At 39.0% G+C, this 24789-nt stretch overlaps 2 protein-coding genes and 1 long non-coding RNA gene across 4 annotated transcripts in view; 1 reads left to right on the top strand and 2 right to left on the bottom strand.

Annotated features, from left to right (window-relative positions):
• The window catches only part of LOC135101763 (chaperone protein DnaJ-like), a 35055-nt gene extending 32951 nt beyond the window's left edge, over positions 1 to 2104 (bottom strand). Inside the window, exons 1-2 of the mRNA XM_064006053.1 lie at positions 2101 to 2104; positions 151 to 375 (exon numbers count right to left, since the gene is read on the bottom strand). Of these exons, the coding sequence (XP_063862123.1) occupies positions 151 to 375; positions 2101 to 2104 (229 nt within the window). The remainder of the gene's footprint in view (positions 1 to 150; positions 376 to 2100) is intronic.
• LOC135102087 (cAMP-dependent protein kinase inhibitor gamma-like) overlaps positions 1 to 8641 on the top strand; it is a 200725-nt gene extending 192084 nt beyond the window's left edge. For both annotated transcript variants that reach the window (XM_064006820.1, XM_064006821.1), the window contains 2 exons: positions 4254 to 4423; positions 7898 to 8641. In XM_064006820.1, coding sequence (XP_063862890.1) covers positions 4261 to 4423; positions 7898 to 7992 — 258 coding nt within the window. In that variant the 5' untranslated portion in view covers positions 4254 to 4260 and the 3' untranslated portion in view covers positions 7993 to 8641. The remainder of the gene's footprint in view (positions 1 to 4253; positions 4424 to 7897) is intronic.
• A 5059-nt stretch (positions 8642 to 13700) lies between these two features.
• Positions 13701 to 19396, bottom strand: LOC135102088 (uncharacterized). Its single transcript, XR_010269520.1, has 2 exons — positions 18396 to 19396; positions 13701 to 17758 (listed from the first exon to the last, which is right to left on the bottom strand). It is a non-coding gene; the product is annotated as an uncharacterized LOC135102088 (long non-coding RNA).
• Between the last annotated feature and the right edge of the window lie 5393 nt (positions 19397 to 24789).

Raw genomic sequence — 24789 nt, 5'->3', positions numbered from 1 at the left:
TTCTTCCTCTGCTTTTCTTCTTTTTTTTCCCACTGCCGGTCTTTCTTTCATTGGTGTTGTTGGCTATCTTCCTCTCTTCCTCTTTTTTCCTATCCTTTTCCTTCTTTTGATCCTCTCTTCGCTTCCTCTCATCCTACCACCTTTCCTGACCTTCTGGTTCCCCACCGGCCTCCTTATTGCGGCAGATCATCTCGTAGGCTGCCTGTAACTGCTGGAAGCGCACAGTTGCATTGGCAGCGTTACCCGGGTTTTTGTCTGGGTGGAATTCGAGTCCTTTGCGGCGATAGGCCCGCTCCAGGGGAGCGTCGTGGGCCACGCCGAGCAGAGCGTGAATGTTACCGGGATAATGCGGCGCTAGCTTTGCTAGAATCTCTGCTAGAAAAAGGTGTCAACACGTAGAGGTAGCGAATAAAAAAGAATTAGTATTTTTAATCGTGACAAAATTTATGTAATGATGATTTTGACGAAAACAAAACTCAGTGTTGTGAACATAATGCTGTGTGAGGATACTTTTAACAGTGACAAAATTAATGTAGTGACGATTTTGACGAAACGAGTCAGTGGTGTGTTGAACATAATGCTGTGCTGCGGATTAGTCTGAAGGGAGGGAACTTAACACCATCCTCACAGGTGTGGGAGTTTGAGACGCGCTGCTGCTATTTGTGGGAGGCACCACTACTACTACTACTAATAATAATAATAATAATAATGATAATAATAATAATAATAATAATAATAATAATAATAATAATAATAATAATAACAATAATAATAATAGTAGTAATAATAATAATAATAATAATAACAATGATATTAATAATAATAATAATAATAATAATAATAATAATAATAATAATAATAATAATAACAATAATAATAATAGTAGTAATAATAGTAATAATAATAATAACAATGATATTAATAATAATAATAATAATAATAATAATAATAATAATAATAATAATAATAATAATAATAATAATAATAATGATAATAATAATAATAACAATAAAAATGATAGTGATAATATTACTCTTCTTTTCTCCTTTCGGCTGCTCCCATTAAGGGTCGCCAGAGCGGATCATCCTTCTCCAATACGTTCGAACTTCTGCGCCTTCCTCTGTCACACCCACCGCTTGCATGTGTTCTTTCACAGCATCCATAAGTGACTATCTTGCTAATATTACGAATACCGCTACTACGGCGACGATTAATATATATATATATATATATATATATATATATATATATATATATATATATATATATATATATATATATATATATATATATATATATATATATATATATATATATATATATATATATATATATATATATATATATATATATATATATATATATATATATATATATACACACACACACACACACACACACACACACACACACACACACACACACACACACACACACACACACACACACACACACACACACAAAATACCAGGCTACTTCTGGCTTTGTTTTTGGGTTTGTTTCAAAAAAGGACCACTGCGTAATGCATTGGCTTTGCAACATCCTGGTAATGAATACTTTCTCGCTAAGTAACAATACAAGTAACATTAAAGTCAAAGTCTGTTGTAAATTTATCACGTATATCAACGTATATCACACTTCAGCTGAGTACCTGTCATCACGGTGGGTGTATTAGAAGAAGTGGGTAATAAAAAAGGAAGCCACTCCTTTTACATCTGCAAACTCATTTCCAGAAATTTATGTACTCCAGTAAGGTGCAATATTTTTGCGAGATTACACTTGCATTAGAAAACACCGGGAGTTTGTAGGATAAGTATGCTGCTAATATTATGTAACATGATGCAGTGTGGTGTGAGGTGTTTGCAAGATCAAAGTTGAAGTAACAATTGTTAGGCCAGGCTTGACGGTGCTTAGTGCAAGACTGAACATATCTAAATGCATCAACAAGTGTGACAACAAACTGGTGTGTTCTGGAACTGTGCAAGAAATTTGCAAGCTTTAACTTGTTAATATTCTGGGACATTCGGAAAATAATTGTTTTGCCTACATAATACACTGAGTGTAAGGAGTGGTTTTCTTAATGCTACAAGTAAATTTTACCCATTTGGGCAAAGTGTGGGGTTGGTGGTTTGAGTTTTACTTAATAGTGACCTCAAAATGACTTCCAGCAATCTCAGATAACCTTGGAGGTTAAATTCCAACTATAACTCAAGGTTGGCATTTGTCAGGTCAAGTAAGTCACAGGGCCCTGTGGACTCGTGCAGACTCCTGTGGACCAAGTCTAGGAATGGTGGTTGAATTTTACTTGGCGAGGCGAGTTTCCTGCCTACTGAAATATCTTGTTCAGACATGGTTCAGACACGGTAAGCAGGAACTCCAGCAGCGGCCGTCTTGTGCGTACCAATTAAGAACATAAGAACATAAGAAAGGAGACTGCAAAAGACCGGCAGCTGGCCTACAGTGGACAGCTCCTGTACTAATCATGAACGCATTCCCCCCCATCCCCCCACCCCTTGCCAGCCTTCCTACTACCACCTGCCTTCCCTATCCATATAATCATCTAACCTTCTCTTGAAACTACCAAGCGTGTTGGTGCTGACCATATGACTGCTAATCCTATTCCACTCATCCACCACTGTGAACCGTCAGAGTTGTGGGTTTGGAGTTTCATTTCAAAGCTTCGTGTTTCGCTTCGTTGTTTACCTCCTACCTACGTTCAATAAAGTGTACAGTTCCGACGATCTTATGCTTCCAGTCAGATATGTGTTTGCCTTCTCACTTCCACCCACGGCCCTGCCAATGACACTGCATGTAGGCTGAGTCGTTAGCCTATCTTTATGCGGTAATCCTTTCAGTTCCTGAATCATTTTAGTCATCCTCCTCTGCACTGTTTCTAAGGAATCTGTTTTTCCTGTAATATACTGCACAGCATAATTTAAATGCGGTTAACTAAAGCTAAATATAACTTAAGGATAACCTCTGTACTTCTGTTTGTTACACTTCTACTGATAAATCCTAATATCCTATTGGTTTCGTTGGTGACTGATACACTGTTCCCTTGGTCTACGATCTGAGGTTGTTGAGTGGGTTAATGGATGAGTGAGTGGATGGGTGGACAGGTGGATGTGGTTGAGTGTCTGGGTGGATACGGTTAAGTAGGTGGGTGTGTGAGTGGGTGGGTGGATTATTGAAACGTTATAATGGTGTGTAGGCGTCCATATTTTCACCAAGTCTGTGGGTAAGAAGTCTCATTTTAGAAACATTTTGGGTCCCAAGTGGTTTGAGTATCAAGTGACTTAGTATCAAACGTCTTGAGGCCTATTTGGACTCAGTCCTTTCTGTCTTGATAATCACCTGATTTGAGAACCTGAGGAACATCCGCTTCAGTACAAAATGACTGTAAACCATACATACACCGAAGATACAATTAAAAAGTTAAAGCGAAGTTATAAAGTGCATTGCTGTTACTTTATCCAGACCCAGTTGTTCGTAGAGTCGAGCGACGGGAGAGATGAGTCGGAGCATTACGTAGATGCAGTTTTGCCTAACCGAGCTGCTCCTTCCCTTGTCTGGCCGGCGGAGAGGCGATCATGGTGGATGGTACTTAGGTGGAGGTAATAGAGCAAGCTGAGATACTGCCAAGAAAAGTAGAGATCGTGTCCTACCAATCTACACACACACACACACACACACACCACACACACACACGTGTCTCTGTAATTCCTCCGGTAAACGATATGTGCTCAAGGTCGAGGGTCTTGCTGTACAAGTATTATTCTCGTACTTTTATAGTCGACGTTGCAATGGTGGTGAACTGCAAATTATAATATGTCGCTTCCAGTGTGTGTGTGTGTGTGTGTGTGTGTGTGTGTGTGTGTTTGTGTGTTGATGCTTTCAGGTGTGGGTGTACTAGTAAGTGTATATGGATGCACAGGTGTGTTTAATGCTGGTGTACGTAAGTATATACGGATGTATAGATGAATTTATGATTTTAGGTCTGGGATGGGCCAAAAACTTCTCCATCCTATAGTACTTCTTCCACTTTCTCTTCCTTTCCTAACCTTCGACTTTCCTAATATATATATATATATATATATATATATATATATATATATATATATATATATATATATATATATATATATATATATATATATATATATATATATATATATATATATATATATATATATATATGCTGTCAGATGTGGACTTAAGTGTATACGAACATACAGGTGAATTGTCGCTTCCAGGTGTGGGATGCTGTGTGTGATGGAGGGGGATGGAGTGGGAGATGCCACCTCGGAGTTTATCGCCACCGGTCGGACAGGTCGCCGCAACGCCATGCCCGACATACTCTCTGACCACGCCGCCACCACCACGGCTGACCTGCCCGAGGCCCTGGATAAGCTGTCCTGCTCAGGTAGGCCAACAACTTGTTTTTCTTATCGCCTCCCAGCCTCTCCCAGCCTCTGGTACAGAAAGATCCAAAAGTTACTAAATGAAGATATCTATTCCATTTGTAACTAAATTTTTTTTTTTAACCACAGTCGGCGCCAAAGAAGAAAATTCTTGAGTCGGTGTCAGCATCTGCGTGCAATCCAACTGGTTTGATCCGGTTGCATGATAATATCTGACATGGCAATCCAAGACAGACGGTGGCATTGGGCACGCTCACACATTAACAGTTTTGGTATGGATTTTATAGCTGAGCAAAAAGGTGTTTTTCGTGCGTGCATTCCCAAGTTGACTTCCGCAAGTTGCTGTTAAATGTCTTTACATTATCACCCACCGATGGCTACTAAACCGCCAATAATGTAATTGTTTCTTAGATGCTTTTATTCCTCGGCACAAGGCAACCACAGACGCTGTTTCTTCACCAGTAATAGACAGTTTAGTAGCCATTGGTGGAAAGATATGAAACAAAAACTTGCTGAAGTCAACTCAGGAAAGCACGCACCGTAAACATCTTATCACTCAACTATGAAACCTATACCAAGATCGTTAATATGTGCGTGTATCCAAGACCAAAGCCAAGGCCACTGTCTGCCTTGAGTTGACAAGCCAGATAAATCAGTGTTCCGCTTTCCCATGCAACCCGATCAAGCCATTTGAACGGTGCATGGACTCTGACACCGACTCAGAATTTTGGTATCTTTTTTGGCGCCGACTTTATATGATCCTCAAATTTTAGATAATCTTTTATTCTTTTATTCTTTTCACAGACTAGCACTTCCAGTGGGCCTTTTTGTTATTTGTTATGGGTTTTGTTTTATTGGTAATGCAGAATCCTTGTTAAACTATCACTAGAATCGTGAAAGCACCATTGAATACCTGTATAACTTCAACGAGAGCAGTGGTTCTTAATCTGGGTTCGATCGACCCCCAGGGATTCGGTGAGTCAGTCTCAGAGATTCGGCGGAAGTGTGTGTGCATGGTTCATTTTGTGTACTATTTTATTTTACCAATTGCGAAGGGTTCAGTGAATGCACGTATGAAACTTATGGGGTTCAGTACCTCCAACAAGGTACCTCAACAAGGTTGAGAACCACTGCACTAGAGCCTCATAAAAACGAGTAGAAATGAGACGCTGAATTGTTTGAGAATACTCTGGAAGTGGTGTTTTGCCAGTCGCTCACTGACCGTCAGGGAGAAGCTGTGTGCCGTGCGAGGAGAGATGAGTGGAGAGTGAACGCAGTGCTGGTGCTACGATAGGCAAAATAAATCCATGTGCCAAAAAACATTTTCATTTCAAATACCTGGGTGTGATTGTTTGGGTTTGCTTGACGTGCGCCACTGACAGCCTTTTCATCACGTCCAAGCAATTAGTTAGTGAACAAATGGCCTGCTGTACTTCCCGTTATTAACACCCCCATAAAAAAACACACATAGCTTAAAGCTGGGATCACAACGGCCATCGCACAGTGTATCTCGTTGCCACCACTCGCCTGGGCTTGTACGAGTGCTCCTACACGTGTCAATATCTTCTTGTCTCAGGCTTTTAGTAACATCTCCAGTGGAAGCTGTTGTGTTTTCCGAGAGTTATTTCATGATTCCAGTGGATATTTGTGGATTTTCAAAGATGTTTTTATGATACCAGTGGGTTATTGTAGTTTTCCAAGGGTGTTTTCATGATTCCAAGGATCTTTATGATCCCAGTGATATTTTGACGAGGACTCTGCATGATTAATGGTTATCTCTGTGGCCTTTAACAATTATATTGTCCTGATGAAAGAACGCAGCCTCGCAAACTCCGAGCCCAGGCTGGTCCCTCCAGCACACACACACGCAAACTCTGTCGGACGTTAAGTAATTACCTGGTGACAATAATACGTTAAGCCGTGATGTATTAATATAAAACGAGCCAGTTGCCTCGTCCAGTGCAATTAGTTTGCCGCTGTAACGTTAACTGTTTCAAATATATGTACATGCCGCTTTATTCCTATCATAATTTCATAACGAGATCGACGCCTTTTTCATACATTTGTATGAGTAAGTTTACTTTAGCAGAGATTGTTAGACTTTATTTGTCAACTTTGTGTTATTTGCTCAGTGAAAATGTAGAGGCTGTCTCAGGAATGTCTTTCGTCAGACTCTGTAGTCAGGGTGTGAAATTGTTAGCCTATATTTGTCAAGTTAGTGTGACTTTTTTTTACTTTTTATGGAAGAGGCCTAGGGTAACAAAAAGAACGAAAAAAAAAGGCACACCGAGGTGTCAGTCCCTAAAGAAAGCTCAAAAGAATCATCCAGATTGGAGGATAAGTGTTTAGAAACCTCCCTCTTAAAAAAGCTAAGTCACAGGGAGGGGGACATTTAGAAGCAGGGAGTCCCAGAGTTCGCTAAATAAAAAATAAATAAATAGAGGCAGAGACGGGAATGCCTTGCGTCAGTCTCGTTGGCCGGCGCGTGAGGCGAGGTGGCTTAAGGCGGCAGTGCGGTATCTTATAGTTAAACACGGCTTGTTACACTAGCACAAGAGGCTTCAATCAATACCACCACACTGCTGCGGTTCGCTGAACGCTCAGGTTTGATTCACTGATTGGGGGAGTAAGGATGTGCTGAATGGAGGTGGACGTCTTCTTTTTCCTCCTCCTCCTCCTCCTTCTCTTAGGAATGACGGCTAACATATAAGATAGTCACGTAACATTCCTAATTAGTTGTTCAGCTTGTGTGTAGCAGCAGTTGTTATTTAAGTGCCATTCAGTGGTTAGTTTGTCCACAATTTAATTATAAAAAGTTGTTAATTTTGTCATTCCACGCGTCATGAAGTGGTAAAAGTCTGTGTGTGTGTGTGTGTGTGTGTGTGTCCTCGAAGTTCTCTAGTAATTAATAGCGAATCTCCGTTGTAGTGTAAATGATTCTTGATCGAATACTTGATGATCACCAAGCATCGCTTTAGTGTCTCATTACCAAGCTTCGTTACGTCACACTTGAGTACTATGTTCCTCAGGCAGGAGTTAAAGTGTTTATATGAGTTATCGTTTTTGTTTTTGTTGTTGTTTTTGTGGTGGTGGTGGTGATGATATTGTTCTTTGTTGATGGCTTCGTCGTTATTTTGTGGCACCATGAGTCGTAGCCTTAGCAGCAGCCTGGTGGTCGTACAGTGATTTAAACGAGACTAGTGTGTGTGTGTGTGTGTGTGTGTGTGGTTGCTTCTCATGGTGAAATTATAGGTGAAATGTCGGGCGGATAATATTGCAAGTAACTGTTGCTACAAAGACGTGTTGTGTTGCAGGCCTTGAAGTGCTGTCAGCTAGTAACATTGTATGTAATTTGATAAACTTTTTTTTTATAGAGTCCCTTAAAGTCTCATGTATTCATATTCACATTCACACATGGAGCCTTGACGTGACAGACTTCCAACGTACGCAACCCGTGACCACCACCTCTCCCGCAGACTCTGGCGACGCAGCCGGGGCCGTGGGTGGAGGCGCGACCGGCGGCAGCAGTGATGGCGCCAGCACGAGTCAGGCGCAGTCTTCGGGCTCTTAATGCTCCACCTCCACCACCACCGCCCCCTGACCTGCGGAACCTCCCCCCTCTCTAACCCCGCCCTGCCCCGCCCAGGGTAACCCTGCACAGAAACGAGAGACACGGGCGGTCCACCTCCTGGCATTACAATTAAACGATAGTAATAATACCTGTGTTTTATTACCTGCCTCCTCATCAGGGGCCATCAAGGTGTGGAATGGAGGCTGAAGATCGCCGAGGCAAGGTTTTGCTACCCCCTCCTGTGTCATGAACGGAACCTAATGATTGGGTGATCTGTGCAAGCACAAAATGTGTCGTGTGGTGGAATGCAGCCAGTCGTTGTCTATTCACATGTTTAGCAAAGCAGCATCCTTCAGAACCAAGCGGAGATGTCATGACAAAAGGTTGGTGCCCCGCCTTCCTGAGAATGTTCCGATCATGGAGCAGCACCACCACGCAGCGCAGCCTCCCGCGGACACCTGGACCACGATACATGACCATCTAGATATAGGAGTTTCTTACCTGTAGACAAAATGAATGTTTCTCTAGTTAGGTAGAGGAAAGGTAGTTTTATTTATTATACTGGTACTTCATGTCATGCTTGTTTTCGCCATTATATTGTGTTGTATGACGGTTGTCCTCAATAAAAGATAATTGCCAACGAATTACTTATGAATGTTTCGAAGCTTCACTGGTTCATGATCCAAACCTTAAAGGTTCAGAGTTCCGTCCCGCTCGTACTTTTCGCATTAGTCGCCGCCAGGTGAAGACGGCTGCCCCCGCTACTGCTGCTGTTGGTGCTGGTGTGAGGATGATAGCGGGCTATACTGAACTCAAAACATGGAGAAAAATCAGACGAGGGGCACAGTTGTGTAAGGTATGTAATTGAACTTTGTTGTATTGAATAGTGTAAAACTTGCCCAGAGGCTCCCAACGGCGGCCATGTTGGCGCCTCTGGCAGTAGGATGTATTTAGCATGGTAATGAATTTTCTGGTGCGTGCAGGTTTGGAGAAAGTGTGAGGTCAGTTGGACATTACTGCATTGCCAAGATATAGAGGGATGATATAATTGACAATGGTAATCAATACTTGGAGCATTGGAGTGGGGTGGGTGCGGGTGGAGCATGCGTTGCCTGGAGCAGGGCGTGATCCACTAGTTGTACGAGCGAGTATAAAGCTTGTTATATTGAAATGCTGTAAATTGTAACCTTTTCCGTTACTTGACCATTTAATAAGAGAAGTGAATGAGAGCTTCAGTGACGTAGTACTCTCACTGACGCGTGCGCTTGGCTACCAGGCGTTATGGTTGCATAGCCAAAAAATGCCTACGTTCTCTATCGCCACACGCTTCATGCGTCACTAGTGTTTGATCTCCATTATCAACGATTAACATGTATGCTTGGGAGGGTCCACCTGCCCATAAATCGTTGAATTTATAGTAATGAAACCATCGTATGGAAGGTTACTTATTACTCGCATGTTCTTGTCCAGTCTCGGTTAGGGAAGCGTCTTTCGGCCAGTATTTTGTATGTTTCTTCCACATTACATACTGTTCACGTGAGGTGCGTCCTCACTGTTCCTCCCGACGTGCAATACGCCACGCGTTGCGTTTTACCATACTAGGCATAGTGTGCGCGCGGCTGTACAGCCTTGCTCTAGTTCCAGGCGCGGTTTCCTCCACGTCCTCTTCTATCAACTTTATATCTCAGGTCTTAACCTTCCTGCCGTTCCTCCATCAGGCCCCCCACACCAGCATTTTATTCAGCCTGCCTCATATCATGGCCGATCCCTCTCCTTCCACTCTTCAAGGCAAACATAAGCATGATACGATTCCATACCTTTCAAACACAAATTCCACTAAACACAAGCCACACTGTCAAACGCAAACATAACCCCACTTCATGTGTAAGCTCTTTTCTTCCTTCCTTTTCATCAGACTTGTTTTAGCCACTTGGATGCAAGTATCTTTAGTTTCTTGCTCAGACTCCGAGGTTTCGCCAACTAAATCTAAGAATGAAATAAGATAAACTTCACCGTTGATATAACTAGTTAATGCATCATCTTCATTCACTCCATTCAAAACTGTTGTGGCTTCCTTTCTCCTATTAAAAGGAAAAAATAAATTGAAAATTGAAAACCTCCATCATTCACGGGCATAATTCACTAGTGGATTCACAAGTTTTCTTTAACTTAACATTCTTCACAGGGAATCGTCAACAGTAGCCACCTGTGAAGTGTACAGTGCCTGAGAAAGACTACAGAGGGCAGCCATGGGAAGGAGCGACCACAGACTGAGCACAGACACTCAACACGGAATGACTTAGCATTGGAGCAGTAGAGCAATAATCACCATGACCTGGCCTGAGAGGAGTTTGGTGGACCCTCACTGCCTCAACACAGCACCAACACCAGGAAATGGACTTGTTACGGTTTGCATCCTTATTTCTTTTTACAAATTCAGTGATGTCTGTTAAGGATTAAGTGAGTGGCTGAATGGGTTCCTTTTCTTCACGCATTTTTACACATGGATTCTTGATGCAGACTGCTTACAATGGCGTGTTTGTGTGGCGTGGCGAGAGGGTGAGAACCAGAAAGGCATGCGCGAAAGCTGCGGCACGGGATCATGTGTAAATGTGTTGGAGTGAGAAAATGAGAGGGTCTAGGTACATCTGGTCATACTTATATGATGAAAAAAAGTTCTGAGTAATGTGTGTAAGTGAAGTTGTTCCTAATAAGAGAGGAAGGCCACATGGAGGTTGAAAAGGAAAGTTTTAAAGAAAATTGTGTTAATAAAGATCTTGAGGTCAAAAAAAAAAGGTAAAAGGATAGAGCAAATAAGTATATAATTATGCAAAATAGTGGTATAGAGGCGAAGAACTTGAACAGACAGAGGGATATTAAGGCTGTGGAGAGGTAGAGGCTGCTGCACTACTGTGGCCACCAACACTTGGGAAACACTTCCAGGAATGATGTTAAAATTAGGTTTAGTTTCTTGTCTTCAGTTGTGGTTCTTGTACACGATTTGAGATTTTCCATTTCCAGGTTATTTTCTTGTTCACTTTATTCCTAAGGTCGATTTTCTAAGTGGGAACCACAATAAAGGTCTTAGGCTGGGAAAAACCCTTTAAACTTTTAGTATAGTATTTATAGCTTTTTCATATCCAAGACCCCCTCCACCTTTAGCATACGTAGAAATGAAGTACATGAAATTTAGTTCATTTATGAACATGACTAATCGTTTCGTTGATGGGGGAGAAAAAAAACTCAAGACTTTATTTATCACTTTATTAAATGGTTTATTAAATGGGATGCATTACAGAAAATGAACATCGGTATGCTATCCGTCTTCCCTCTTTACCATCTTTTTGCCCCTCTTCTTTTGTACTTACCCGTCTTTCCTTTCACCCTTGCTCTCCTACACGAACAGCTAGGGTGCTTAGTCAACTTCTCAAGGAAGATGACCGTTATCTAGAAAGCTGAATACTATGTTGCAAATTTCCTCTTGTCAGTAATGGCTACTTTCAACACCTGGCCTGTGCTATAGTCGGTCAAACTTTAGGCATCAGAGCAGTCATAGAAGTTCACATTTTATACGAATCCAAAAGTAATTTTCAGTCATGGGAACCAAATACCTGATAAATTTCACTGAAGATTGGCTTCAATACTAAGGGGTAGAAAAATCACTAATATTTGGTACCAGTTCTGAAAGATTTACCAATTAGTCTTGCATGAAGCTGATCTAGTGTTGTAAATTTAAAGAAAGTACAACTGCAAGCCTATATAAAAAACTAAATACAACTCTGGGACCTTAAAGACACTTGACACTTGTTTTTTTACACTTGTTTTATTCTCATCCTACTAGGCAGTGCATAGATGAATAAGAGCCAATTTCTTGACAGGGCTGGATAGTCATGGCCAGATGCTGCAGAATGTCTATCACTGTTACTTTAGAGTTGGTTAAGGACCAGTCGTCTTACATGGCCACACTAACACTTGTATCATCTGAAACAGCAGAATACTTTATTCTGAAAGGTCTGTCTTACATGGCCACACTAATGCTTGTATAATCTGAAACAGCATACTTTATTCTGAATAAAAAATATATATATAATTGACACAATCATCTCGATAAAATCAACACTTCTTTCAGTAGTAAGAGCGGTCCCTGCATGTATCTAGAGGAAATTGTATTTTTGTATTTTAAGATTTCAAGTACATACATGCATTTTTCTGGTAGTGTTTCTTTCCTGGACATTCATTTAAATCTTTTACACTCCTCTACTAGCTACAAGGTGGTGTTATTGCAATCCATCTTATTAACCTATCTTATTTATTTCATCTTGTATCATTTTTTTCCAGAACTTCAAGACCGGCAATCATCAACAAGGGAACCCACAAGCTGGCAAGGAGTGCTGTCATCACAGTTTTACCTGTTTTTCACCCACCTTTATATAATTGATGATACCAAGTGTGTTAGACTCTGTGGACTGGCAGTGTTGCTGGTAGTGAGCATCCAAGTGTATTTTAAGTCAAGGGACTCCAACACTGTTACTATTATTGCATTTATTTTTACTTTTTTTTTTTTTTTTTTTCAAAAAGGGCTGTATACTTTATTTCCAGACACTCTTTAATTACCTCAATGTGTGCTCTGTGAGGATAAAAGGACAAGAACTGCTGCCCCATACAAACATTATTAATTAATGTGTGCTCTGTGAGGATAAAAGGACAAGAACTGCTGCCCCATATAAACATTATTAATTAATGTGTGCTCTGTGAGGATAAAAGGACAGGAACAGCTGCCCCATACAAACAAGAGGAATCACAAACCCTCTCTGATCTTAATACTCCTAACATTACACTGTCTGTACCTTATACCATACTATTTACAGCATAGCAACAACCACCCATCAGTACTAACCACCTGAGGATGCATCATGAAACAACACAACCAAATGTGTGTGTGTGTATTCCATCCAACTGGAGACTTTAAGTTCCTTCAAGCTCCACTTCCATGAGCTTGATTGACTAAGCAGTGGTATCAACTAATCCCTACTATCAGTGGTATCGACTAATCCCTACGATATTAGCTAAATTGATCTTGAAGCCACGCCTGCCTAACATTTTGTGGGAAGCTAAGTGCATTTTATATTGTTACTTACCTAACCTAAAAACCTAACCTAAAATTTAAAATCTTCAGAGTTTTGGAAGTTTTACATTTTTCCATTATATTAATGCTGCAGTTATTGTATATTAATGCTTTGGTTGTGCAAGTGGTAATGACCTGCACCATCTAAAAGGCCTCTCCACATGAAGATGGACAGGCAGACACTGATACTAGTTTTGACATTGTAAACAAGGAAACTATAGGGAAACCATGACCATGTCTGACCACAACAGTGGTGTGAGTGTGGTAAACAAGGAAACTACAGAGGAACCATGACCATGTCTGACCACAACAGTGGTGTGTGTGTGGTATAACAATCAAATGTGCACTAAGTTACAATTGGGGACTAATGTTAAAAAAGCAAGAGAGCAGTGGGCCAGTGTCTGTCTGGCAGTTGCCCTTCATGTGGATGGGCCTTAAAATTGGTACCTGTTAAGAACTGAGGATGGCCATATCATGTCAATGTGGACTTTCACTGGGGCACTCGCCTTCTTGTGAAGCCACCACCTTCTAATGAACCCAGGGGCTGTTTCTAACGAGCCTTTTCCAGATGTTAATTAAGATAGAGGATTCCTCTAAGAGACAGGAATGTCTTGTATTCCTTTTTTTTTCTCTTGTATTTCTTTTTTAGGAATATCTTTTATTCCTTTTTTTCTCTTGTATTCCTTCTTTTTATCTAATCCTTTGTCCATGTCCTTACTGACACAGACCTCTTACATTTTTCTTTTCTCTTCATATTCCCCTCACTTCCATATCCAATATATTTCCCTTGTAATATATTCTTTCCACTTATCAGATGACTAAATCATCTTAGCCTTGCTTCCTGAACTTTCCTTGACACTTCATTGACTTACTGATTCTTTTACATTTTTTATCCTGTCCTTTCTGGTAACTCCACTCATCTGTCTCAGCATCTTCATTTCTGCGACACTGAGCTTGCTTTCTTCCAATTTCTTCACAGGCACTGGTTCTAGTTTGTAAATCATAGTAGGCCTCACTCACTATACAGTCTTGTGGATTTTACCCTGAAATTGTTTAATAGGTATTCTATCACAAAGCACGCCTGCTGCTTTTTCTCCACATTTTCCAGCTACATTGAATTTGGCAAAGAAATTGCCAATCACACCAGCTGTATCTATCACTGACAAGATACTTAAATTCAAACACCTTCTTGAAACTCCTCCTAAATTAATAATAGTTGCTTGCTGGTCTTCATTCCATTACATTTGTCATGTATTATTTGTCCTGCTTATTTTCATTTCTCGGCTTTCCAGAGCATATCTCCACCCCACAAGTCTCCTTTCAAGCTCTTCTTTAATCTTGGAAACAAGTAATATACTACCTGTATAGAACAAGCACCTATGCAGTTCCTCTCCTTTTTTGGTTATGATGTTAAAAAGGGGACAAATGTGGATCCTTGATGTAGTCCTACTTTTAACTTTGACAGTTATTCTGGTTGTGCTTGTAACTAGTTGTTCCACTTCCAAATTTCCTTGATCACTCTGATGTATTTTTCTGGCACTTTTTCCCTTGGCACTCATGACAGTCGTATGTCTTTTTCACTCTGTACTTTTTCATTACATGTTGCAGAGACTAACTCCATGAACAATGCTAAGATCCTTCATGAATCATAGCTGCTGCCTTCTGATAACTTCTTGTCACAGTCTTCTATCTCTTAAATATTTTCAGTGTGTGACAACATATGTTTGATTCTTCATTAGTTTTCACAACTCTGCACATCTTTCTTAAAACTGCACATCTTTCTTAAAACACATCTTTCTTAAAACTGCACATCTTTCTTAAAACATCTTTCTTTTAATTAAAAGACTGTACTCGCTGTCCATTTCCTAGGTATCATTCCCTTATCCATCAATTCCCTTTGGCCCAGCTGCTTTGCCATTCATCATCATCATCAGAGCTTCTTTAACCTCTCCCCTTGTTATACCAGTAACAACTCCATAATTTAGGAGTCAGTCTCCTCTTAAAGTTCTTTTCATTCTTCTCCTTAAATAGGTGCTCAAAATAATATTTCCATCTCATAACCATGTCGCTTTCTTCACTGAGCACTTCCATTCTTACCATTGATTTCTCTAATGTGCGTTGTGTCCTTGGTTCTCGTCTTGTTTTTGCTAAACTGAAATCTTTCCTTGTCCTTTCTTGATTCCTGTGTTCTTATCTTCCTTGCTCCTACCTTTGTTGGGTGGTATTTTCCCATTGAGTTTCCTTCCACTACTTGTTTTTTTTGTCCTCATTGAACCAAGTTTCCTTATTTCCCTATATTTTCTCACAGCTCTCTCCGAGATTTCCTTTCCACATCTCACATAATTCCTTGATATTCTACTCCACCATTCATCTACGTCTTCTATTTTGTAATCTCCTTCAACACACTTGCTTTAAACTGCCAGCCAAGTTCAGCATGCTTCAACTTAAATGGTTTAACTTTCCTTGGTTCTTGTGTTTTCCTTTTCAGTGCTTGTTTTAGGCTCAAGAACAAATTCATCACCTCTAACAATGTTTGCCAAACTTCTACACACTCAGCATCTCACTTTTCTGCCTTTTTTTTTTCTCTCTCCATGTGGCAAAATGTCTAGGTTTTTAGACCTATCAACCGCTCAACATTTCATCCCTTTTCCTTTACTTGACAATGCATATCTGGTATACAATCATTATTACTCAAGTTATCCATTCCTGGCATACCAGACGTTTCTCAAGTAACTAATTTCAACTACTTGGATCATAAATCTCAGTCCTTCATTTCTTGATAATTATTACAGACCATTTTTATACCTCCATGCTTATAAACTTGACTCTCATCTTGTGCCTCAACGATCTACTTCTTTCCTTATCTTGAAAGCTAATACACACACACACACACACACACACACACAACTCCCTCTAATCTGTGTTTGTAAGTAAATCAAGGAAACAAATTTATTTCCTCACCTATCATTGCATTGTCAAACCTCGTGAAATGAAGACCAAGCTACCTGATGACACATGACATGCTTACAGGCAAGCACATCACTGAAATGAAAAACAGATGAAAGAACAGACTGCTGTAATAATAGTCAATAACTGTAATACTCAATTAGGTATACATCAGTATGTGAACAATAACATGACTATTTAATAAAGTATGATTATTCATATTGTATTTATAACTTTTTTTTCAATTGATTAATAACAATAATAATAATAGTGTTTCCAAGGCATTTTAAGGCAGATGTAAAAGAGGAAAACGTGTGTCATTTCTGGTCAAAATGCTTTGGTTTTAACTGGAAGGTGGTAGTGAGTGGTAGTGAAGTGAAATACACAAACCCTCTGGTCACATTAAAACTTTCAGATAAATGTAGAAAGCAAAAATTAATAATAAAAAGCGTCAGATATATAAAAAAGTTGTTTGGTATTTTTTGTGACACTTTTAGAAAGCAAAAATTAATAAAAAGCATCAGATATATAAAAAATTGTTAAAAATTTAGTCACAAATACCAAACATCAAAACCTTTACTTATTATTACACCACCAATAATCTTACATGTGTTCCAGAGACTTTATTTAGTTCACATCCACTTTGTCCCTCTACACTCACACTGTATAGTCTACTGAGTGGTGTATGAGGTAGATACTTGTGAGAAGGGCTTGGCTACTTGGAATCTAAAGTTGTAGAGGAAGATTTAGAGGCATAATACTGGCACTTAACGGTTGTTTTGGGAATTAAAGGAATCACATCTTCAAACCATCAACACTAAAAAATAAGACCACTTCTCTAGAAGAGATAGGGTAAGTGACTGACCTGCTAGCCCAATGTTGGGGGACATGTGTCGCACCAACAAAACCACCACTAGTTACACCCAAGTGACACTACAAAACCACCACTAGTTACACCCAAGTGACACTAAGCCTAAACAAAAACAAAGCAAGTACAGCCCTTACCTAAACAAGGAAGAATACACAAAAGAATGATCTTGTATTATTAAGACTATTAATTTGGAAGTGTCATTAGAGTTCAATTGAAGTCTATATTGATGGATTAATAAAGATTTGGCTATTCTGAGATCTGTTTCACTATTTGCCTTAATCAAAAAATTTATTTATTTTTTTTTCATATGAAGATTTAATGCTACTGTATGTTCTGTAATATTGGAAAAAAAAATTGGGTGAGTTATGGATTTGGTGGTTCTAAAAGATACTTGTAATCCTTTGTGCTCAAATATTCTCAATCTTAGGTTCTGAAACCTAGAAGCAATATACCTGATGAAGCAGTCATGCCATACAAAGGAATATACAATGATGGAGCACAAACGTTTAGGCAAAGTATCCTTCTATCTAAGGAATGAGCCAACAATATTACATTTCATTAAAATTAATCTAAAGGAAACTAAAAAAAAATTTAATTTCAACAGTTTCTCCAAAGAATAACTAGTCTAATAACTGTAATGACCATGGAAAGGAGATGTACATAGAATACTTAAGTTATTTGTCAGATGTAGGTGGAGTACAATTATCAGATACCTTGTGATGATTTCTGCCAACCAGCTTCAGCTGCAGAAACTGCTGCTGTATCTTCCATTCTGGCTTTGATATAATGGTGTGAGCTGGTCCAATTTATCAAAGCAAGGCCAGCTGTGGTATAAAGGCAGAAGAGGTGTGTTGTCAATCTTCTGTAGGAAATTGTCAGTGTTTCTTGAAGATAAAAAAAAAAAAAAAAAAAAAAAAAAAAAAAAAAAAAAAAAAAACATTACACACAAACCTTTTTACACACATACATACATAAACATACTGATTATACATATTTTTTCATGTGGCAACAGAAAGCCCCTAATCTGTGCTTGTCTTGTCCCCTGAGATACCTTCATGGCCAGTATTGCATTATCCATAAGGCTGACTAGGTTGAAGCCTAGGAGCCCACCAAAAGCTGGGGCCCCACATAACTTTTTTTTTTTTTGTGTGTGTGTGTGTTAAATGTTAACACTGTGTATATGGCAAACATTGTTACTCCATCAGTTACTTCATTTGCAATATTATTGCAATATTATTGAAATAAATTGTACACAAGGAGAGCATGTGATTTTTGTGGGCAGAGGGAGGGCCATGTCAAGGGGCTCACAGGAGCTTGAAGCCTTGGGACCCTGCCATAATACAGCACTGCCCATGGCTCACCAAAAGATACAGCTACACCACTGCAAACACTTTGGGTTCCCACCAGTCCCCAAAGTTTAATGGTGGGAAAGTGATGCAATAATTGTTGTGGAGTTCTTACCTGGTTGGGGTCCCAAGAGGGAACTCCATCACAGCTAGCATGACAACCCTAAAGACAAACACCAATTAATGTTAATAATAAAAAAAAAAAGGCTGCAAAGTGTGCCATAAGCCCAGAACAACTGTCAGAGGTATAACAGGCAGATAAGCAGCAGATATCAAATAGGCAGTCATCCAAGAAATTAGTCAGTCCCTTCTTAAATCTATCAGGAGAATCTGATACTGATACAGATAGGAAGGAGGTTCCAGACTTTCACCACTCTGACTGAAAAGAATCAATGCTTGACATCACGTGATAACTGTTAAGAACAAGGATTTTGTAAGGATGTCTTCTTGTGCCAATAGTAGGAGTCAAAGTAAATAAATCAGTAGGAGAAATTCGGGAGACAATGAAAAATTCTCCAACATTTAATAAGGTCAGCCCGTAACAGTCTCTCCTTCACTGAAAATAAGTCCAGATCCATAAGACGCTGAGCATGTGATGTATTCTTGAGACCTTGAATCCTTTTTGTCCACTGTCGCTGTACTGATTCTAGCAGCTTTAGGTCAGTGACATAACCAGTATTCCAGACATTAGATCCACACTACAGAAGTGGTCATATGTGGGTAATAAGGAGGGTAACCATAAATTTGGGGGAGCAGCACAGTATACTTTAACAAATTGTTGGCTAAACCAGCTGCTTTGGAAGCAACAGAGCAGATGCAATTGTGGTGCCTCAGAGTTGAGTCAACTATAATACTAAGATCAACAACACTGAGACTTATGCAGAGTGGTTTGCCATTAATTTGGTAGGCAGAATACAAACTGAAATCAAAGATGACAAAAAGGTGGGCACTGAAACTAACAATTTTTGTCTTGTCAGCATTAACCCTTGGATCCCAAGATTCTCCAGCTGTTATAAGACTACTAATGTCTTTGGACAACAGGTATATGGAAAGGATGTTTATTTTTCATTCATGAATGCAAATACAAATTTTTCATTTTAATACGAATTGCAAATACTGCACTCCAATCCTCATTCCATCATTCAATTACTAGTAATATATAATTTCTTAATATAACTGAATTGTATATGGAGGATTTTACATCAGACATATTTAATTTCTAATTACTTTATTGAATTAATTTTGAATATATTGTAAGAGTTCAGCCATAGAAAACTGAATAGTTAAAATTTAGTTAATTAAATTTTCTGTTTCCAGGATGCAGGATGAGGACCCACTCTTATGTGCATCTTTTCTTTCTTCCTCTTCCTTGCTCAAAGCCTTATTTACTTATGGGTGTTGGCTGCTGATATTGTTTCTCAAGCCCAATGTCATTCTTCCTTTTCTAGAATATTTATTGCTGCACAGCTTACACTTTGCCAAATCATCAGCGATTAATTCAAAGTAATCCCATACTACACTTTTGTGACTGAACATCATTGTGCAGTTATGTAGCAGGTAGCTGCAATACTTTCATGGAAAAAGGGAGGCAAGTATGTCTTCCTTGGGTATGGCTCAAGACAGTGACAGTGAGTGACTGAACAATAACTGTGGACATGGGGCCTGCCTAGGACTGGGAGGGACAGGGTTGCCACTTCACATCCTATGTCCTCCCTCACCACGTGACCACACTTTCAGCCCTCTTGCATGGCCACAGATGCATGGCCACACATATACTCCTTTGTGTAAACTGTAAACTTTACAACTTGCTATTTTTCAAATTATAATAATTTATTATTATCAATAACGGGGAAATATTTGCATATTCACAAAAACTTATTGAAATGCGAATGTGAATGCTGAAAAACAGCAAATATTTGCACCAGTGAATGCAAAAGTAAATATATGATCCATCTCGTTTGATTAACAAATACAATTTTAGATCATCAGCAAATATTTTAACATGTGATATAAGGTCAGCAGATATGATTAATATGTTTTACAAAAAAGGAGTGGTGGAGAGCCTTGAGGAACTCCACTTGTAACAGGAAGGGAAGAACTGCAGGAGCCACCCACTACAACCTCCATTAGTGAGAAAAACCTTTAATCCAGATTAAGACTGTACCTTCAATGCATAGGAGTTTGGTAAAAAAGTATTTGGTTCACTGTGTCAAAAGCTTTAGCAAAATGAAAATGAATTAAGTCAATCACATTACCATTATCCATCCAATGTGACATTAATATATGTTAACAATAGCTGATCTTCAACAAACTTTCCCTGACCAGAACCCAAACTGATTAACATTGAGAATAGAATTAGTCTCCAGATATTGATAAAGTTTGAAATTTATGATCCTCTCCAAAGTTTTACATGGTATAGAAGTAAGACCTACTGGCCTGTAATTAAGGGATTCACATTTTTTTTTACCTTTCTTAAAGATGGGTACATATGATTTTTGCCAAATAACAGGAATTTCTCATGATAGCAATGATTTAGTAAAGAGTAAATATAGAGGGTAAGCTAAGGTACTAGAGTACTTCTAAGTAAAGGTGGATAAATTACATCTGCACCCATTGATGAAGGATTAATGCTATTAATTGGGGGGGAAGCGGGTTCCACTCATACCACTCTTTTAGACAGTGTGGAATCAAAGCTTTTTGTCTTATCAACTCTTCTCCTCTAAATGACTGTCTTCCCTTTCTTTGGTAAATTCTGGCACTTCCTCCCTGCTTCTGTATTTCATCCTTCCTATGATTTGAACTGTTTCAAGAGGGAGGTTTCAAGGCATATCCTTTAATTTTTGATGACCACCACCTCAGTGGCCCATTATTTCCTTACAAGTTTTGTTGCCTTTGGCTGATGCCAACTCTGTTTGGGGACCAGCACCTCAGTGGACCTTTTTTCATTATAAGTTTTGTTGCCCTTGGCTGGTGCCCCTCCTACATGAAAAAAAAAAAAAAAGTTTAGTTGAGTCCTTTGGTGGTTTGTACTCCCAAGCCTTATAAGAAGCATTGTGAGTATAAAGATTAGATTGGCAGGGGGCAAAAGATTTACTTAAGGAGGAAATTATAGACAAAAGTCAGTTATACAATTCATTAACAGACAAAGCAGGAAACTCAAAAATCACAATAAATTGTGAACAGGAATTCAATGATTTTCTTAAAGTGAGCTTTGGGCCAAAAGGGTAAAGTAGCATAGTCTTGGGCAGGAGAGCATTTAAATTGGAAGACAGAGCTGCAAAGAATTACACAATAATTACAATTAGGGAAGGGTGGAAGCAAATTGGTAGATATCACCCAATCTGTTTCAGTAATAAAATAAGAAAAAGATCTAAAGTAATGCTAGTTCTAATATTAGTGGGCTCATCATTTCATTAATAAGTCCAAGGGAGGTAAAACAGTCAAGAAACAGCCAGTCAGTAGTGGATGGAAGAGAGTCAGGTACAGAGCTATATGTCCAAGAAAGGGATAGAAGATTAAAGTCACCAATCAGAATAATTTCTCTGCCAAAACAAAATTCTTAAAGTAAGTTGATTAAAATAGTATTGTCTTGAGGGATGGAAGAAGAAGGCCTGTAAATGACTAGAATGCATACCTTATATTCAGAAAAGTAAACAGAACAAACATTAGAAATAACATTATCCATATGAAGGCATTTAATACTATTATGTACATAAAAACAAACTCGATGTTTATGAACCTGACCAGAAATGTCATTTCTGAAAATATTGTATTTTGAAATGAAGACTTGTATCAAAAATAGAATTAGTTAACTAAATTTCAGTGACTCCCAAAATATGTATATCATTACCAGTTAGAAAATTCTTAACAAAGGATATTTTGTTAGACAAGTTATTAACATTACATAACCCAACATTTAACTGAGTAAAGGTACATTTGGGGCAGGGACAGAAGGGACACATGAGGGTCCAGACTGTGACTGAGACTGTCGATGTGTTTGTTGTTGGGGAGCATGAACTGAGCAAAGGCAATGCTGCCTGTCACATAAATCTTTAAGCTTCATAACTTAGGTTACGGTTAATATAGATTCTATGATATTCAGGACTACTTCTCAGTTCCCTAGAGATATTAAGTAGTTGTTTACTTAGGTCATCATCTGTCATTGTGATTCTGTACAGACCCTTTTGCTCTATTGATAAAGTATAGTTTACTCAGAGCTGGGTTAGAATTCAGAAGGGAATGGATGATATCTTGGTAAAAAGCAATATTATTAGTATTTGCAACAACTCCCATGAATATTAAGGAATCCCTCTTCTTCTTCCTCTGTTCTGACAACTGTCTCCTCATGGATAGTAATGCAGAAATCATCCCCAGAGAGTAAAGAAACAGGGGCACTAGGAGGTTGGTGTGCAGCTTGAGTGAATAGCTGATCCACCCATTCTGTGGGTTTGGCAACAACACTACATAAAACTTGATCATTAAAATAGGCTGGGGTATAGCAGCATTACTAGAACAACTACCTACCTTAGTAGAGCAAACCCTACATTGAGTGCAGACAAATTCAATGCCTTCACCACCTGCCTCACAGTTGATTGATTGATTTAGGTTATGGCGATGCAAGATCGCAGTCATATGGCACCATTACAAAACTTTAAAAGCAACAAAGATTGCAATTTTTAGACATTTATATTAAAAACAAATGTATACTTATGGTAGAAATATTGAAAAAAACAGCTAAAAAGTAAACATGAAAAAGGAAATGGGATGAACCATAGAAACCCTAAGTGCTAAAAATGAGAGGGTTGGTATTTTAATATATTAATTTAATTTATAGTGAGTGGATACAGACTCCACTGTCCCAAACCAGTGCCCTTGGGTGGTGTCTCTCCTACATAAAAAAAAAATAAGAAAAAGAAAAAAAATAAATAAAGATGTTTGGGTCAGTGGGGTCAGTATCCATTCACTATAAATTAAATTAATACATTAAAATACCAACCCTCTCATTTTTAGCACTTAAGGTTTCTATGGTTCATCCCATTTCCTTTTTTATGTTTACTTTTTAGCTGTCTTTCAACATTTTTACCATAAGTATACTTTTGTTTTTAATATAATTATTACACTATACTGACCCAAACCAGTGTGTCCAGCATTGTTCGTTTCATACCCAAGGCACTGACTCCACTGATCCAAACATCTTTATTTATTTATTTATTTCTATGTAGGAGGGACACCAGCCAAGGGCAAAAAAAAAAAAAAAAAAAAAAAAAAAGGCTCATTGAGATGCCAGTCCCCAAATAGAGTCCAAAGTGATAGTAAGAAACTGAAGGATAAGTGTCTTGAAACTTCCCTCTTGAAGAAGTTCAAGTCACATAAGAAGGTGGAAATACAGAAGCAGGCAGGGAGTTCCAGAGAAAGGGATGAATACCTAAGAATACTGGTTAACTTTTGCATTAGAAAGATGGACAAAAGAAAGAACAAAGTCTTGTGCAGAGAGGCTGCAGGAGGAGAGGAGGTATGCAGTTAGCAAAATCAGAAGAGCAGTTACATGAAAATAGTAGTAGAAGATAGCAAGAGATGCAACATTGCAGTGATGAGAAAGAGGCTGAAGACAATCAGTCAGAGAGGAGGAATTCATGAGATGAAAAGCTTTTGATTCCACCTTGTCTAGAATTGTCAAGAAGAGTAGTATGAATGGAACCCCCCTCCCTGACATGTGAAGCATACTCCATACATAGACTGATAAGGCCCCTGTACAGAGTTAGCAGCTGGAAGGGTGAAAAAAACTGGCAGAGACATCTCAGAATGCCTAACTTCATAGAAGCTGTTTTAGCTAAAGATGAGATGTGAAGTTTCCAGTTTAGATTATAAGAAAAGGACAGACCGAGGATGTTCAGTGTAGAAGATGGGGGTCAGTTGAGTGTCATTGAAGAAGAGGGGATAGTTATCTGGAAGGTTGTGTCGAGTTGATAGATGGAGGAATTGAGTTTTTGAGGCATTGAACAATACTAAGTTTGCTCTGCCCCAATCAGAAATTTCAGAGATCAGAAGTCAGGTGTTCTGTGGCTTCCCTGCATGAGCAGTTTACTTCCTGAAGGGTTGGACATCTACGAAAAAGATGTGGAAACGTGCAAGGTGGTATCATCAGCATAGGAGTGGATAGGACAAGAAGTTTGGTTTAGATCACTGATGAATAATAGGAAGTGTGTGGATGACAGGACAGAATCCTGCTGAGGAACACCACTGTTAATAGATTTAGAAGAATAGTGAATGCCTACCACAGCAGCAATAGATTGGTCAGAAAAGGAAACTTGAGATGAAGTTAAAGAGAGAAGGATAGCAGTTGTAGAAAGGTAGTTTGGAAATCAAAGCTTTGTGCCAGACTCTATCAAAAGTTTTTATGTCTAAGGCAACAGCAAAAGTTCACCAAAATCTCTAAAAGAGGATCACCAAGACTCAGTAAGGAAAGCCAGATCATTAGTAGAGCAACCTTGATGGAACCCATACTGGCG

The sequence above is a fragment of the Scylla paramamosain genome, chromosome 7 (assembly GCF_035594125.1).
Source record: "Scylla paramamosain isolate STU-SP2022 chromosome 7, ASM3559412v1, whole genome shotgun sequence".
Taxonomy (NCBI): Eukaryota; Metazoa; Arthropoda; class Malacostraca; order Decapoda; family Portunidae; genus Scylla; species Scylla paramamosain.
The sequence above is the reverse complement of the archived record's forward strand: the minus strand, read 5'-3'. Positions and strand labels throughout refer to the sequence as shown.